The sequence below is a fragment of the Chelon labrosus genome (genome assembly GCF_963514085.1).
Source record: "Chelon labrosus genome assembly, chromosome: 8".
NCBI lineage: Eukaryota > Metazoa > Chordata > Actinopteri > Mugiliformes > Mugilidae > Chelon > Chelon labrosus.
The window spans coordinates 25,163,974-25,181,646 of NC_140358.1; the positions used below are offsets into that span (position 1 = coordinate 25,163,974).

The following is a 17,673-nucleotide window of genomic DNA, read 5'->3' on the forward strand; positions in this document are numbered from 1 at the left end:
GCCCATTCGTGCACACACTAAAGCACAATCCGCAGATGTATAGGCGTATGTACAGATACAGATGCATTAAAAATATGTAAACTCATCCCTCGTTGTTCAAGCTTCACCTGCTCAACAATCGTTTCAGGAATATTCCACCCATCCAGACGTCCTGTTTTTCCCTTTACAGTCCAATCTGTTTGCTAAACAGCTTTATCACTGTATCAGCAAATTCCTCTCAGCGCAGGTCCTTCACCTCTCAGTATCTGATGAGCTGTAGAGAGGGCAGCTATCAGAGCCTCAGTCCTCAATCCTGTCCATTATTGTGGAGACATGTCACGGTAGCAGTGTCCAGGCTAAAGCGCTGGTGGCTGCTGGGAATTTGCGAGCCACTTGCTACTGCTGCTGCTGCAAACGCTGGTAGCCGAGAGCCCCTGTGTTTAGTCAGCTAAATGCAGCCCGGGCCGGCTCTGCAGCTCGAGCACATTGGCTCGAACGGTGCACACCAGCATCGCAGAGAGACAGAGAGATAGAGAGGGAGGCAGGGGAGGGAGGCAGGGAGAGAGTAGAAACGCTTTGACTGCAGAGTGGGAAGGGCTAGCAATAACTAAGTCTTAAAGCAGCATTATTAAAAAGGGAGAGGAAGAGATGTATGTTTCAGCACAGAGAAACACAAATAATTAAAAGATTGTGAGAGTATAAAGAGAGCTCAAATTATAGAAGAGAAAGAACTGAACTTGCAGAAATACATTTATATATAATATAAGAAAGAAAGAAATAATATGACTAGGGTGAGCCAAGAAAAGAAGACGTTAATACCACAAAAATTGGGTAAAGTGGAGTTTGTAAAATAAAGAAATGACATAAGAGCAAATAATTGGACAGAGAATGAGCAGAAAAGGCAAACAGACATATTTAAGATAAAATAGATAGATGTAAACTGTTGCACAGAATAAAGCCAGGTGGAAGAAGCAGCTGAAGTCAAACACGGTGACGACGACAGCACAAACAGAAACACTGGGCCGTAATGACAGTTTCCACCCAAACATACATTTAGCACACAAGCTAATTATCCCACTGTAATCTTGCAGTATGACTTACATTCTTCAGCTTTCGACTGCAGTCGCTTCCCCTGGAGACAAGAAGAAGAGAAAGAGAGAGAGAGAGAGAGGCGTAGTGAGACTTCTGGTGGTATTCAATGAAATGTCTTACATAAAAGATAACAGCAGACAACTTTGAGACTCTCCCACATATCCATGAAAAACGGCAGCGAAAACAAAACTTACTGAGAATGAGGAGGAATGTGCAGTGACTGTAGCCCACGCAGGCAGAGCTAACTGACTCTATATTTCATTCTCTGTATCCAGTTTTTTATTTTTTTGGTGATATTTTCAATTTAATCGCTCCAGCAGCTGAATGACTACAGCATGACTTCAGCTGTACAACATTAAACCATATAACAGAACATATGTGTTTTCTTCCCCGGCATTAAACAGCGCCTCTCTACTGTAAATGTGCCATTTTGAAGCAGCAAATCCATTTTCAGCCTAAAGGGAGAAGACACAGATGTCACAGCAGCGGCCAAGCTGCTCGAACTGCCAACGGATCTCTGGGAGGTGGAGCGCAGAAACACCACGGCAGCGGCCACTTAGCGCCGCAGATGTTGCCAAAATGAAAAGATGTGGATCTTGCGGATTACCGCGTGAGGCTATAAATGGGAAGTGGAATGAAGCAATTGTAAAACTGACCCCAAAACACACTTGTGAAGTGGAAATACATACTTCTGCGCCGAGAGGGGAAGACGGAGAGATGCGGAAAAACACAGACACGTACACAAAGAAGTCCAACAACGTGTAAGACTTTGGATGCAAATTTTAACTAAAAAAGAAAAAAGTTCTGTTCCCTAGGGGGGGGCATGACAGAAAATAATTGAGAACCACTGCTCTAAGCTCTGTAGGAACTGTGCAGCATAAAGAAAGGTCACGACAGACACATATTTCGAAACAAAGACTAATCGTTAAATCCCCGATGTGAAAAAGCAATACACAAAAGCCTGAAATCTTGAAAGCGTTCCTAGACAGATGTACCGTTAAAGGCAAAATATGTAATTAATCAATGGGATATTAATAAATTGTTAAAACTGACACTAACTTGAAAAAGAGAATAAAAGACCAGAACAAATAAGTTCCTCTTAGTGACGCTGTGAGGACGCTGGTTATTATGTCTTATTATCAAGATCATTACAAATAGCAAACCAAGTTCTAGATGTGTGAAATACAACCTTATATAGAAGATTTATATACACACCGATCAGGCATAACATTATGACCGCCTTCCTAATATTGTGTAGGTCTCCCTTGTGCCTCCAAAGTTCATCGGAGAATGGACATGGGCCTTCTGAGGGTGTCCTGTGGTGTCTGGCAACAAGATGTTGAGGGGAGGGGCCTCTGTGGATCATCCCACAGATACTTGATCAGTTTGGGATCTAGTGAATTCGGAGGCCAGGTCAACACCTTGTGCTGTTGAGTTGTTCCTAAAGCGTTTTTGTGTGTGCGCCTGCGTCAGGCTGCATCCTGCTGGGGAGTGTCAAGGAGTGTCATTGCTATGGGGTGGGGGTGCCTGGTCTGGTCTAGGTGGGTGCTACATGTCTAAGTAACATCCACACCAATGAATGAATGCCAGGTCCAAAAGTTTCCCAGCAGAACATTGAATTCTCACAACACGGGCCAACGTTATTTACGCCTTCTGTGGTTTTAATGTTGCGGCCGATCGGTGTAAGCTTCACTTGTAAGGAAAATGAAGAAACCTTCATGTTAAAAGGGAAATACCCTACTGTGAAAAAAACCATCTGAAATGTCTAACATATGGTTAAGAGATGAACACGAATTAAGATGTAATTATCCTTCTCTGGGATGCATGTAAACAAGTTTCACTCTCAGACTCTGCTTTTGGTTGAGAGAGCAGAATCAATCTGTCGGCTTGTTTGACGTACTGATCCGCACAGTGTGTGCACTCAACGTACAACCCATGTTTACACACACAGAAGCGTCGTCCCAGCTTAACAAGTCCTTACTGTGTATACTGTGCACTTCCAGGGATTCAAGTAAACACACAAACAAAGACAAAGCAGCTCAGAAGGATAATGCAACTCACTGCCCAGAAAATATAATGCCTAGTTTATGGCAAGTGTATTTTTGGCATTTATACCTTTATGTGTTTGTCCAATAAAATGCCCTTTGGAACAATCATTGCCGTGTTGCAGTTACATTTCTGGGGAGGTGCACGTCAAACTACATAGAGTTGAGCGACCATATATCTGGCTAAAGAGGTTGAGGTTCCTTTTATGTCGGACCAAACCCACATCAATACAATGTCGGGGTCTCCTTTTACAGAAAAAAATAAAAAAATAAAAAGAGAAAATAATGAGCATTTGGTTTCAGCCCAGGTTTTATTTCTGAACTCGTACTACACATTATGAGACTGTTTATTACTAGTTTCCAAAGCCTGAGGGTCGCAGAAAACCAACTCACTCAACGCGCAAGTGACACCCAAATTGCACGGGTTTTCCATGACAGCAGAGACCGGAGGAACAAAGGAGCGTGAGGAGGAGGAGGAGGAGGAGGAGGAGGAGGAGGAGGAGGAGGAGGAGGAGGAGGAGAGCTGAAGGTGAAAGTAGCTAGAGGGGATGATTTGCAATCTCCTACCATTCCTCATCATCTTCATCATCCTCTCTTTCTGTCAGCTGACTAAATAAACACAAAGACAGACTGCTTTTTCTCCACAAACAACGGATTCCACCGGGTATTAGATCATATTTAGGGGCAAAGTTAGTCTAAATATCTGTCCTATCCTACTATTATGTATCTTTCCATTTGTCTTTATCAGTGCCAGTATCACTGATCAACAGAAACATTGCCCTCCAGGCTCTTTATTGTAAAGAATAATAATTGTGGGCATCTTGTTTTATCTTGTCGCAGATTTACAAGACAGCAGAATGTAGCTTCCCTCTCCTCTCCTCTCACCGACTACCTGCCAAACTGTCACCTATCTTCTGATCGATCCGCTTCCATCAACATGCAAGCAGATCGGAGATATTTCAAGCCTGAGCTCATAGTGTAACAGAACCTGCCTGCCCGTCTGTACACTTCCCCGTCTGAGGCGATTTCCCAGACGAGGAGTAAACACCTGTCCAGAAACCGCTTCCTGCCACGGGCACGGGGTGCAAAGAAAATAGCTTCCTGTGCTACGGGGGCTTACATAACCGCCTTGGATATAGCACAGGGCCACTTAAACAATGACACCGAAGCTAACCTTTCAGGTTTGTGATGATGACTGTATAGGCCGTCCTTTTATATCTGATATTCTCGAGTGAACATAATCCTATTTTTATTTTTAAGCATGCATATAACTATTTAAAAAACAATCCATGTCCGCTAACAAAGCTTTTAATTAATTTCTGTTATTACACCCATTACATCACATATTCTAATGAGGATTTCAATTATTTGTTTTAAATGAAAACATTCAAATGTGGAACAAAAAATAAATATTTGATCTGCAATCATAGGCGGTGCCTTAAGCTTCCAGCCAGTGACGGTACTAAAGTCAACTACTGCTGCCTGGTGTCCTGAACGGTGAATAGTGCTCAGACGTTCAAGTATAAGTTCCGGCACATTTCTTCTCTATACTAAAGGATTGCACGTCTGAAGGTACTGACGAACCAAACCGACTTCAAAGAACTACAGCAACGTCGCCATTGTCTGGACCAAAAAGTTGCACTTGAACACACCACAAAGGAAGGCTGGCAGATACACTTTGGACCTGCATGAAAAGAAGTAGCAGGTGGCAGCCGTCTGTATGCGTCATTCAAAAGGAGAAAACGAAAGAGCAACTACTGGCTGGAAGGCTGAGCTACAAACCATCATACAGAGCTGGCCTCTGCTGTATCACGGTGATTAGTTGGTCTATGTGATCATCCTAAATGATCACATAAGCGTGCAAATCTTGTTCATCGCGTGTGCCCTTTGAGCTTTATTGTTTTGCGTCCTTTTGTCACTTCTGTGTCTCTTCTCGTGCACTTGTGTTGCTGAGCCAATCAGCTAATCAGAGTGATCTCTCTCAGGGACCCGTTCCACCGTCAAGCCCTAAGTCGGCTGCAAAGCCTGACAATTGGCAACAGGGCACGACGTACCGCCGTCGACCGATGGTCAGCCGTCAGCTCAGTGTGACACGGCCTGAACTAAATGGTATTGGTGTACTGGTTTGTGGGTAGTTGCACCATAACAGTAGCACAAATAAGAAAGCAGCTGGACACAGCATGGCTTGAAATGGCAGCTAGTTTGATCAAATATAGCATATAAGCCCTTATTTTAAGCCATTTGAGACTTAGATTTTACACTGAAAATTGCTAATATATTGCTTTGCTTTGGAGACAATTTTCACCAGAAATCAAACTTGCGGAAGTCTAAGCAGAAAAGATTTGTGTTGCTGAAATGTGGTTGACTGCAACTATATAAATATAAATAGAAAGGTTTGTCCACAACCTCAAAAATGGAAAAATGTTCAGCCATGTTGCAAAAAACTAGCAGTAGCAAATTACAGGTAAAAAAAACACAGGTGTGCGCGGCCAGAAGACATCATCTGGGGTCTGTAGGTCAATCCACAGACCCCGGATGATGATAACAGGTAACTCTGGACTCAACGGGGAATATCACTAGCGTATGATAACAAAATATTGGTGAAATGAACGAGTTTCGGGGCAGATAATAAGTTATTTAGAGGCTGCGTTTTGGTGCCCCAGTCACAAAAGTTATATGGATGAGTAAACGATTGTATTTTATGCCAGAAATAAGGTCCAGCTTGTAAAAAATAGTAGTTCCCCTTTAACTGCTATGCGATGGGATTTAATTAACAAAATGAACTTATGAAGTCCCTCCTTCCTGCTGCTTGAATGTCGTCAACTGTGTAGCTACACAAGCAATGATATAAACAAACATAGGATTCGACAAAATAGTAAGAGTATTTTTCACTTAGTACTTGTTACTGGCAGTGGCATTACTGAAAGTGAGCCCTGTGTCCCTGTTTAAACTGCAGCAGCATGACGTGTGGCCGTGTAAACTTGCTCACATGCTCCAAACAAAGGCTGTGTAAACATCAGTGTACACATGAATACACACACAGAGCCACCTCAGCGCCTTCAAAGATTTCCTTGTCCTGACAGAACCAGTCAAGCAGCTGCTCCTGAGACTAACAGCTAAGATTAGCACTGTCCCCTCTCGCCCTCATCTCCAGAAGCACCTTTCTCAAAACCCTTCTGCGTGAATGAAACCTCAGTTGTGCCCGGCGCCATCATGTCAAGCGCGCTGAAGCACCCACACAAACACATACAGTATATACAGAGAAATAATTACATTCACTTGGCTTTGTTACCAAGCAACAAAGCAGGAGTCACGGTTCAGTGAGTGATGCAAGCGCTTGTGTTGTACTTGGACAGAGACTAGTTGTGTCTAACAAATATGCCATTGTTCCTTTACTGACACAGCCCCATGAAAAACTTCTATTGAGTCCTGTTTAGTTATTTATGTTGCAGTGAAGTGGTTGATTGTCCGATGCACAGAATGACAGGCGGGATGACTGACAGCAAGAGAGAGACGCACACAAAGGAAATGCACCAACTACTGTTGAAGCCAAGCAACCTAATAACACACAAGTGAAGTGTTCATCTTCAGCACTGAAACACATCCACTTAATAAAACACAGGCTTTCCTTGGTTACAAACCAGAACAGCTCCTAACTGAGCGTTGACAGCTTTAGTGTTTTGTCACCTACAGTTTTCAAGGTCAGTAAAGTTCAAAAACAGTCTGGATGTCACAATCTGAGCCTCAACCGTTCACTGACAACTGATGAAGACCACGTGATCTGATTAGCAGCTACAGAACAGACCCTACTGTATGAAGAAACTGAGATAAGACCAAAACCAGCATTTACGCAGGTTATCTTAACTACACTGCAAAGCACAAATCAGGCCTTTTTTATTTTTGCTGTGTACTGACACCTTTGTACTCATATGTTTATAAAAACTCCAATTTATAAGCAAACAGCCTCAAATTAAAGGCGGGCATCTGTACTTGCATTACATATGCATTGTATTATTGTAAATTTGGTAGCTACAATTGGGGTTGACATGGTCTAAACTACAGCAATGCTTACGTGGGTAGTATAGTGTCAAGGTAACATCCACATGAATGGCAGGACCCAAGGTCTCCCAGCAGATTACTCAACGCCCCTGCCAACTTCCTAAGGTGCATCCTGGTGCTATTTATTCCTTACGTTGGTGACACACAACTGCCGCCAAACATAATCCATCAGGACAGACCACCTTCGTCCATTGCAAGGTGGTCCAGTTTCGATGCTCCCTCAGCAGTGGACATGGGACAGCATGGACACCCTGATTGGTCTCTGGCTTTGCAGTCAAAAATAAATTAAACTGTGATGCGCTGCGTGTTCTGAAACTTTCTACCGTCTGGTGGATCGGACCGCTGGAGGCAGCCTTCGTTCACATGCATCAATGTGCAGACCGGGAACACCCCCACGAGCAGTTCTGAAGATACCCAGCCGTCCAGCCATGACAACTTGGTCCTTGGATTACTTGGACAAATCCGCTCAAATCCTTTCCATTCTTCCTGGTTCTAACGCCAACTTTGAGGAAGAAACGTTCACTAGCTGCCTAAAATATTCCACAACAACGAGATAATCAGGTTTAATCACTCGACCCGTCAGTGGTCACAATCTTTTGCCTGACTTATGTATATGAACCTTTAACACTTCCTATCCACCACGATGCACCGAAGTTACACTGCAGTTTTCCAAAACACAGCTTCCCATCCCCTTTTACCTCCTTTCGCTCTTCTGAAAAGGAAGAGTGAAACATATCGGAAAGAATTTCCTTTGTAACAAAACCGAACGTTGCCCTAGAGCATTACAGTCAAAGACACCTCAGTCAATAGAGTATATTTTTGCACTCTTGTATTTTTGTCCCGACTTGCAGAACAAATACCTGGATATCATCACAAAAGCACAAATGTTGGTTCTGATTAATGCAGAGTACGGGAACAGGCAAGAGGAGGACAGGGCAGGAAATTTGTTCCAATCTAATACGGCATCTCACTTCAACTTATCCTATAATAAATGCTACGCTACATAAAGTGTCTTTGTCTTTTTAAAACACGAAAGCTGAAAGGTGAGGAACACAGACGGAGCAGTAAGGCAACACGGGAGTCTTACTTGGCTGCGGGGCGTGTTGATGTGTCCTGCAGGTCTCCAGGGTCAAAAAGCTGGGAGCCCTTCAGTCCCAACTCCTCACAGCCACGCAGAAACACACTGAGGTTGTCCTGTGCAGAACACACACACACAATTACATCAGGATCAATAGTGTTGTTGGAAGAGAAGGTTAGATTCACTGCACAAGGTCTAAACCCACACACTGATGACAAACGGTCCCTAATTCGCTTTATAATTGTGGAAAATGAAAGAAAAACTATTGTTGCACTGGTTTTGTCTACTGCATCTTTTCTCACTGGCCTAATAAATTCCCCCATATTATTCCCATAACAGATACAAACAATCCCAATATTAAAACAATAAATATGTCAAATTTCAAACAGGTTGTCGCAGTAGAAGCACAATAAAAACCATACACAGGTAAAGAGAATGCTTAAATTCTCCTCAATTACAGCACTCTATCCAACACATGCTGACCAGAGAGGTTTCACACGATCATTTCGCCGATCTGAATAGAGTTCATTTATTCTCTCTCACGCACACACACACAATGCAGACTCCGCATAGCGTGAAAATCAGGATACCTGCTCGACAGAAACGTGACACCATCAGGTTTCGGCTGCCGTTCATCTCCTCTCTCGGATTTCCCCAACTTTCACTCCAGACCTTTTGCTTCCTCTGAGTATTTCTTCTTCTTCCTCTTGTTTATCTCTCCTCATTCACCTGCTTTTCCTCGATCGTTCCTTCTCGTCACTCTCACTCTACACTTGCCTCCCCATCGTCTCGGTCTTCTTCCCTCTCTTCCCGTCTGCTCTGTGACAAACTCTTTGTTGGGTGCAACCTGAGCCACGCTCTCCTCTCCTGTTCCCAGGTTCTCTCTCTCTCTCTCTCTCTCTCTTTGTTTCTCTTTCTCCCTCTCTCTCTCTCTTTCAGAGGGCCACAAATTAAGCCCTTCCCTCTCTTTCTCTCTCAGGGTGTCACCATTTCCTCTCCACCCCGATTGTCCTTCTCTCCATCTCCCTCACATTGCGCACACACAATCGCAATGTGCTTTAATGCAACAATACGTACGCCGCTTGCTTTTTCGCTCAGACACCCAAAATAGGAGTCACTGTGTGCACAAGTAAAGGCGTAAGGCTACATGCATGGCTACAAACGCATAAACAAGCACTCTTGGAAACACTCATGTTCTCACGATCCTTTTCCAGTTCAAGCAAAACACCCCCTCCAAACCCACCCAGCAGCTTCCTGTGTTTTTGGGACGGGGCCATCTCTGCTCTCCTGGTGAGGCAACCCCACCCACAGATACAAGCGCGCACACACACACACACGACCATATCTTTGTGAGAAGGACCAGTAATCTCCTCTTCAGCCACTTTAACTTCAGGGAGGACACACCTGCAGCGGGATTAACTGTGTTTCACACGCAGCTGATCAAGGTCATGTTTGCCTTTTCCTTTGTCCTTTTTTTTTTAAGGAAAAGGGGGATTTCAGACCAACTGCATCCAATTAATAGCAGTATTTAATAGTCGTCGTTCGATAAAAGAAATGAGTCAATACTTGGAACGAGGAGATCCCTTTAGGTGGGGACAGCCTGCAACAGGGACTGCCAGTGTTTCTGTCCAAGTGTGCAACTGAACCGATCCAAAATATGACTCAAGTATCATCCTTAAACTGGATTCTGTTGCGAGACGGGAGGAATATTCATTTAGCAAGTACATAGACAAAAAACATATGTATTATTCATTTAAGAAAAGAGCCACAAGTTGATTTATTTGACACACGAGAAACACTAAATCTACACCGCCTGCAAACACTTGAAAATGCTTTAACAGCTCTTACTTTCTGACGTATGACTCATTTGACGGGGTAGTCATTTATTTTCTATAATATTAAAGCCCATGCAAACAAAGGCTGCAGTGAGAGGTGGACAATAAGAGTGAAGGCAACAATAAAGGTCTTTAAAAATAGACACAGCCTCCTCTCAAGCACTGAATTTCTTCCCTGAAACCAATATATATATATATTGAAGTTACAGCCTACTGCTCTTTCTGATGGCATTTCTTGCAGACTGGGAGCATAAACACTAAAAACCGACCGACGATTAAACCGTGCCAATTAGAAGCAACTCTCGTGACAGCAAAAAAGGGATAATTTAGTCGGTGTTTGGAGAGTTTGCGTCACAAGAAATGTGCCTAACTTTGTGGTGACTTGCAGGTCACTGCCACCGGAAACTGGGCGTCTACCGCAAAGAAGTGAGTGACAGCTGAATGTGTTTGTAGAAGGACTGGATGGTAGAGGGTTGACGCAAGACAGAAAACTCCCTCCTAAAATGTAGAAGACATGGTAAAGTTTGTGTAGTGATAACAGAGTGGAGTCGTTAAAGTTGGCTTCTCTTTGAATTTTAATTGATTTGACTTTTTTTTATTGACTAAATAGAAATAGAAGACAAGAATAAGGTTAAAACTTTGCAATCTACATAGCAAAGTCAGTATGGAGGGAATGGTCTTCACCTTTGCCATGTATTTTGTATAATGAGTGGATTATCTCATGATGCTAATGAGGCATGCAACTCTGGAAGATGAAAACTGAAACAAAGCTGGAAATACAGGGGGGTGCTCTTATGCAACAGTCTTAAGTGTCACTTGCGTCACTAAAATGCCTGATTCTGTAAACTTCATGCGAGGAAAACAACACCTTTTTAAGCATGTCAATTGCTGCCATTCATCTTGCGGGGCGACCTCTGTTTACATGCCGTAAAACGTGAGCACACCAGCCGACCCAGGGACGGCTGGTGTGACCGGGGGGGACGCCACAACCAGCCCGTTCAGACGAACACTGAGCCCCTCAGTGCCGGAGCTGCCACAGCACTGAGGTAGCTGCTCTAATTACAAAACAGTCTGAACTCCTCAGAGACTAATTTTCCCATTAGCCCCCAAACAGGAAGAGGAAGGGGGAGTAGTCTGTGTTTTATTACGATAGGCCAGATAACAGCAGACCCCTTGTTTATGCGTTTCTCACCTCTGTAATCACAGCCAAGAGGAAGAAAAACGTCCCAGCGAAGCCACAGGAACTTTAGACACAGAGTTATGAAACTTTGAAAGTATAAATGGTCACAACTGTTCAGCCACAAACAGAGCCTGAAGGTGCAATTTTCTGTTTTTCACCCTTTACTGCTACTGTAAACATGCCGTCTTCAGTGGATGATTCACTGCCCCTTTGGGCCAATTAGAAATGGTTATGTCGTGTTTTTTTTGTTCTGTAATTGTAGTGCCTACTCCTACGGCTAATTAGACTGATGTTTTTTTAAAAATAATAATGTTGTTGCTACATGCGTCCATCAACGCAATTAGTAGCGTTTGAGATAGCGTGCACAGTGTCACAAACAGATTAACGATCAGACAAGAGACATTGGAACAAAAAAAATGACCATCAAGCTAAGTCAACAGGTGGTTTAGGCTTCTGCGTCAATTTGAGTTGACCCTAGCGACGTAGCTGACGTGCACCTCCCCAGAAATGTAACTACACGCCACAGCGACGCAGACCACAAGAGCTGCGATTGGTCCGCTTGGTAGAAGCACATTTCCGCTTGAGTATTTCCTGCTGCTTCTCCATCTCTGAAATTTTTTAATTGATTGTTTTGGATCAATAAAGATGGAACACATTGAGGAAAGGTTAACTGAGGAGGTTTGGAGATACAAACATTGGTACGACTTGTTTTTGGCCAAATTTCAAGTTTCAGTCTCCACTGTTGAAAGTGAAGCAGCAAGTAGAGACAAAAATTAACCCGACTGGCAAAAAAAGACACAGCGCCAACTAGTGTTTGGGGTGGTGTTGTTATAGAGTGAGCCAGACTGACAAGCGCACAAGTATAAATGGCTAGCTTCGGCGTAGGCTACATGCGTAGGTTAGGGGGTCTATGCAGGACTCTAAATCAGTGGTTCTCAACCTTTTTGGGGTCCTGGACCCCCTGCATATTTTTGATCGGGCCTGAGGAACCCCCATCCGATCTGGGGAGTGGCGGTGCAATTTGATAGAAACAGCAGAAACTGCATTTTAAGTTGCATTATGGCATTTATTCACTCCTTGAGGCAAATATGAGCTTTCAGTTGTGTCTCAGTCACATTTGAATAAAATAATGCTATTTCTATAAATGTCATAGGATCTTTTTTAAAAGATATTTTATTTTCACGGACCCCTTGCACTTACACCACGGACCACTAGGGGTCCGCGGACCCCCGGTTGAGAATCTATGCTCTAAATGATCCAAGTCTTAAAAAAACACTAGTCACTTCCTGTGTGTATGCACTTTCTAGGGCAAATTCAATTTTATGATTTGAACAGTGCTGTTTTGACATCTTAAGAGCATTCATTCATTCATTCATTCATTTTCAGTAACCGCTTGTCCACTAGAGCGGGGATGTCAAACATGCAGCCCACCAGAATGTCCGATCTGGCCCAGGGGATGAGTTTGCAAAGTGTGACGAAAAAGGCATTAACTACAATTTTATAATAAAATTGGCACCTTTACCTAATTTGTCCACTAAAATAACCCTGAGACCCAAGACTAAACAGTGCGCCGTAACTGCATTTATTTCTTAACAAATTCCAGGTTGTTTACAAAATGTTTTGTAAAAGGATAGTTCATTAAATGTTCTTCTTTGCACTACAACAAAAGGGAAAATCTGGAGTTGTCGTTGTCATTTACAGGTTATTATGCTATTGTTACGGTACGGCCCCGCTTCAGTTCAAATTGGGCTGTATGAGGCCCCCCGGACGAAAATGAGTTTGACAACCAGCCTATCCCAGCTGTCATCGGGCAGGTCGTCAGTCTAACACAGGGCAAACACAAAGAAGCAAACAACCATTCACACTTACATATACACCTACGGCCAGTTTAAAATGATCAATTAACCTAACGAGCATGTTTTTGGACGGTGGGAGGAAGTACTAGGAAAAAACACACGCTGGCACAGGGAGAACATGTAAACTCCGTACAGAAAGAACCCAGAACCCAGTGCCAACCATTACGCCATCGTGCCACCCACTATCTTAAGGATATTCTGATTTTAAAAAGAAACATTATACAAAGAGTGAAGTCAACAGCTTTGACCATATTTTATTACTGTTATTGTTACAGAGGAAGGATTTTGGTCCTGACAGATCCATGGTTTCTGTTTATTCATTATTCACTTCTGTTTATGCCCTGGCCACATCGCTGAAATAATGCCAAGATGGAGTAAGAGACTGTAGGGTTTAAAAGATTTAACAGGATAATCAATTGTTTTTCTAGCGGTGACTGTATGATGAAAAACGGGTCTGTGAATAATGTGCGTAATTATCCACAGCTTTTAAAAGGCCAAGGAAGGTTCACTGGCAGCCATTAGTGACGCAATGAGATAAGAAAGCCCATTTCAGTCGAGCCCACACTTCCTTGTCTGCTCTGTCATGTTGTGATCCAAATAAAACCCTGCTACAATTTATCATTTTTTTTCCTGAAAGCACCATAACTTAAGTCCTAATCACCTTTATCCCTCTAGTACACCATCATCAGGTTTAAAAGTTTCTGGCTGTCAAAACCGACTCCGAGGATTTGAGAAAAGTAAATGTTACTCACATTACTCTCATGAAAATAAAACAACCTGTCAGAAGAGTTTCATTTTCTTAATCACACCATTGTGAATTGTAGTTGAAATAAAGGACAATACATTTTTTACAATGACATTTTACAATTAATTTTGCATTTCCGGTGCATTCATAGTGCAAGTTTCATGAGTCTCCTAGAACTGCTTTGAATGTTGAGAACTGAACGAACAGGAATACACACAAATTTAAAATCTGTACTCTTCACTGTGTTGAAGTCATTGGGATTCAGACAAGGGTTTACTGTGGTGCTGAAAACTGAGTCAGCGGCCTGCTGTGACTGAATTAATCCAAGTCGTAAGAATATTCAGAGTGACACCGAGGAAGAAACTCTGCTGCCAATGAAAGTCACTGTACAAACACACCAAACAGAGTTCAAAAGTACTGCGGGCAACGAAGGCAGACTGGGACGTCACCTCACGTCGCCTGTGTCTGGACCAAAGCGTTGCACTTGAACACACCTTTGGAAAGACTACATGGGTAGTAAGGTGTCCAACTAGCGCCAACAGTACAGGATACACCGGAAAAAACTCGAGTTACAGATGCTGGTTTGGTGTATAACAGTATTTAGAGGTTGTTTTGCACCTGGTGTAGCATCTTCAAGGCTCATTACTGCGAGTACTGCAGGACATAGACGGTGTAACCTATGTACGTAGCCTACGCCGGTTCAAGCTAGGCTGTATAAACGCCACCCAAATACTAGTCGGTGCTGTGTCTCTTTTGCCAACGAGGTTAATTTTTGTTTTACTTCCTGCTTCACTTTCAACAATGGTGACCGAAACTTTTGCCGACATTTCGCCGAAGACGAGTCATACAAAAGTTTGTATCTCCAAACCTCCTCAGTTAACCTTTCCTCCATGTGTTCCATCTTTCTTGATCCAAAACAATCAATTCAAACATTTGCAGATATGGAGAAGCAGTTGGAAATACTAAAGAGGAAACACGCTACTACCAAGCATCAACTACCGGCATCAAATTGATGCCGAAGCCTAAACCGCCTATCAATCTAAACCATGTAGGGCAGCTCTAGATGATGCACAAAAAAAGTCAAGATGGAAAAGGAAATGGAAATACGTTTAGCGTGAGCTCTAATGCTATCAACTTTCACCGCTTCTGTTTACATGCGAGTGCTGGTCCTGAAAGGCCGCTTCATCCAGATCAAGGTCTTAGGTCGTTATGAAAGAGCTCCACTGTATAGCACTGTACTCAGCTGAAATGTATCGGATTCACTTAAAGACACAGACCCTCGGTGAAAAGCAAGACACGAATTTAAGATTCTTCAATTAAATCTCAGACAATTATAAACAAATGAATGGCTTTATGAGCAGAAAGGTGTCTTTTTGGTGGTTTTAGTGCATCTAATCAATTTTGTTTGGTCAGAGTAATACAATGAACACACAGTACAGATGCTGTGATCCAGAATATTTCACGTACAATGACGGTACAGATGATCTAGCTCACGGCAGAACTGTCACAGTGTACAGTAAGTGAGCCGTTAAGGACTCGGTGTCACACCCGGCTGCTGATGGACACCTTGGCTTTGGGGACTGTAAACGAGATCTTTTTTAACTGTAATCAAACCCTGGTCACACACCAGGTAGCGTAAAAAGTTAAGTCTGTCAAAGCCACTAAATCGGCCCGTCACACATTATTGTCAGTGTGCGGTTGCGGCTGTTGCCTCGAGCGACATTGGTTAAAAGAAAAAGTTAACTTCCATTTAAAAGGTTTGACATTACCTTTCTGGAAGATCTTCCGTCAGTTATGAGCACGTATGATGGATATAATAATTATTCATACCAAGAAAAAGACAAGACACATGGAGCACTCAGTGTGGGCCATGCTGCTGAAATTTAGGCCACTTTCATATTAAAGCAATAGTCTCAAGTTACACTGCTTGTGGCTTCTGTACGAGCCCCTATGACAGCAGGATACTACTGTCATATCATGTACAAAGTTCTGCCCTTTGTTGAAAGGAAATGACAGCAAGTTCCAGCAAGTTTAACATTAAACAGCTTTGAATCAGAGAATCTCGAGAGGGATAGAGAAAGGAAGGGGAGGAAGAGACACAGACATCAAGGAATGTGACAAAGGGGGGGAAAAAGGCAAGCAATAGCACAAGGAAAAAGATTCAAGAGGATCAAAGGTTTGTCTTGCAAGGTTTTGGTTGCAGTGCTGAAAATGCCGTGTGAAAAGGACAAGGGTGAACAGCTTACCAGGCCAGCTATTGGTGTAGGAAGTCTGTTAATTTTCTTCACCAGGCCGGGTTTAATGCAGCTCAGCAACCTGACAAAAGAGACAAAGGGAGGAAAGAAACATCACAAGTTGAATTTTAATTTAAAAACAGAAACTTAAACACACTTAAGTGGAAACGTCACAGATATTCTTCTCTCTAATCGCAAACCTGCTTTCACTACAAAATAGGGAAACATTAACGCAAAACACACTACGGGATATTTTTGAGATCATCCCACCAGATCAGGGATTGACTGCACTACCTCTTTTGATTTCACAGGGAACTGAATTTAAACAAAACAAAGACTGTTGGTTGTGGAATAACTTCTGCTCCAAATCTACTGAGCCACACTCCTGTCCTGCAGGTGGCAGTAATGCACCTGCAAGCCGTCAACAGCCAAACAAAAAGAAGAACTTGCCATCACTACCTTCTACAGTGGTTGTTCTGGGTAACTTCTCTTTCTCTCTCTTGGTGTTTTGAAAATACAGACGTAATCATCCAGATTTTAATTCCTGAACACTTCACATTACCAAACAATCTGGGTCTAACCTCAGGATCCAGCAGGGTGTGGACGTGATTCTCAAGAAGGGGGGGAATTAGGGGATAAATCAATCTGTAGTTAGACAAGTTGAAATGAATATCTCAAAGTATTGCAACATTGCAAGACTCGGTGTGCACAGCAGTGTGTGCGTTTCTTTAGAGGGAAAGTAAGAAACAAAGGAAGGATAACTTGAAGGTCCCGTTGTGGTTTCTGGAAGGTCTACAATGACCTAGATCCTAAATCAGAGAGGAGAGCTGCTCCTTTCACCCACTCAGATATGTTGACTTGTCCAGGTACTTTTTATACCACAGTAAACTAGACATGTGAAGAGGTATGTATGTCTTTCTGCTGTCATCTCTCATCACACACAGATGAAAACACTGTTTTTTTTTTTTTTGTAGCACTGTACATTCCTTAAAACTCTGCCTGCATGTCAGCCGTGAACCAGCAGCTTCAGAGTTCCCCCTCTCCAGTTTCATCTTTTGTGTGCGTTTTCATCAGAGGAAGCAGTGTAATGATTCTACACTGTAAAAAGGGGAAAAAAAAAAAAAAACACCCTTGGACACGCGGTGTTAGATATCAGCAGTCCTGTGAAGTCCGCGGCAATGCGGCAGTTATTCTGAGATGAAGAGCTGTAATTCACCTTTTCCGTGAACTCTCTTCCCCTCCAGACTGCCTTCATGTGCTTCTACTTCAGTTAGAGATTTCCTGTTGTACTGTATATTTCCAGGAATAGCTTTGAAAAGCCCCATGAGAAGGGTGTTCTCAGTGCTACGCGGATTATGTGCAGGTGTGTAGGTGGAGAGCATGAGTAATGGCAACAGGGAAGACAATATTTTTACTCCTTAAAAAAAAAAAAGAAAAAGGCCTGGAATGAAAATAATGATTGTCTGCTTTCTGTTTTTGTTCATAAATATGTACAGAAAACCTAAACGCAAGGACCTATGCACCTAGCCAACGCCGGTGCGAGTCATTTATACTTGTGCGACAGTCGGCG

At 42.9% G+C, this 17,673-nt stretch overlaps 1 protein-coding gene across 7 annotated transcripts in view; it reads right to left on the reverse strand.

The window, feature by feature from the left end:
• The window catches only part of LOC311492156 (LIM and calponin homology domains-containing protein 1-like), a 93,256-nt gene that overhangs the window by 33,876 nt on the left and 41,707 nt on the right, over window positions 1–17,673 (reverse strand). For 6 of the 7 annotated variants that reach the window (XM_084550341.1, XM_084550340.1, XM_084550344.1 and 3 more), the window contains exons 3-5: window positions 16,116–16,185; window positions 8,263–8,369; window positions 1,081–1,111 (exon numbers count right to left, since the gene is read on the reverse strand). In XM_084550341.1, the coding sequence (XP_084406467.1) occupies window positions 1,081–1,111; window positions 8,263–8,369; window positions 16,116–16,185 (208 nt within the window). Of the gene's footprint in view, window positions 1–107; window positions 532–1,080; window positions 1,112–8,262; window positions 8,370–16,115; window positions 16,186–17,673 lie in introns of those variants that run through there. The other variant, XM_084550345.1, reaches the window with a different exon arrangement.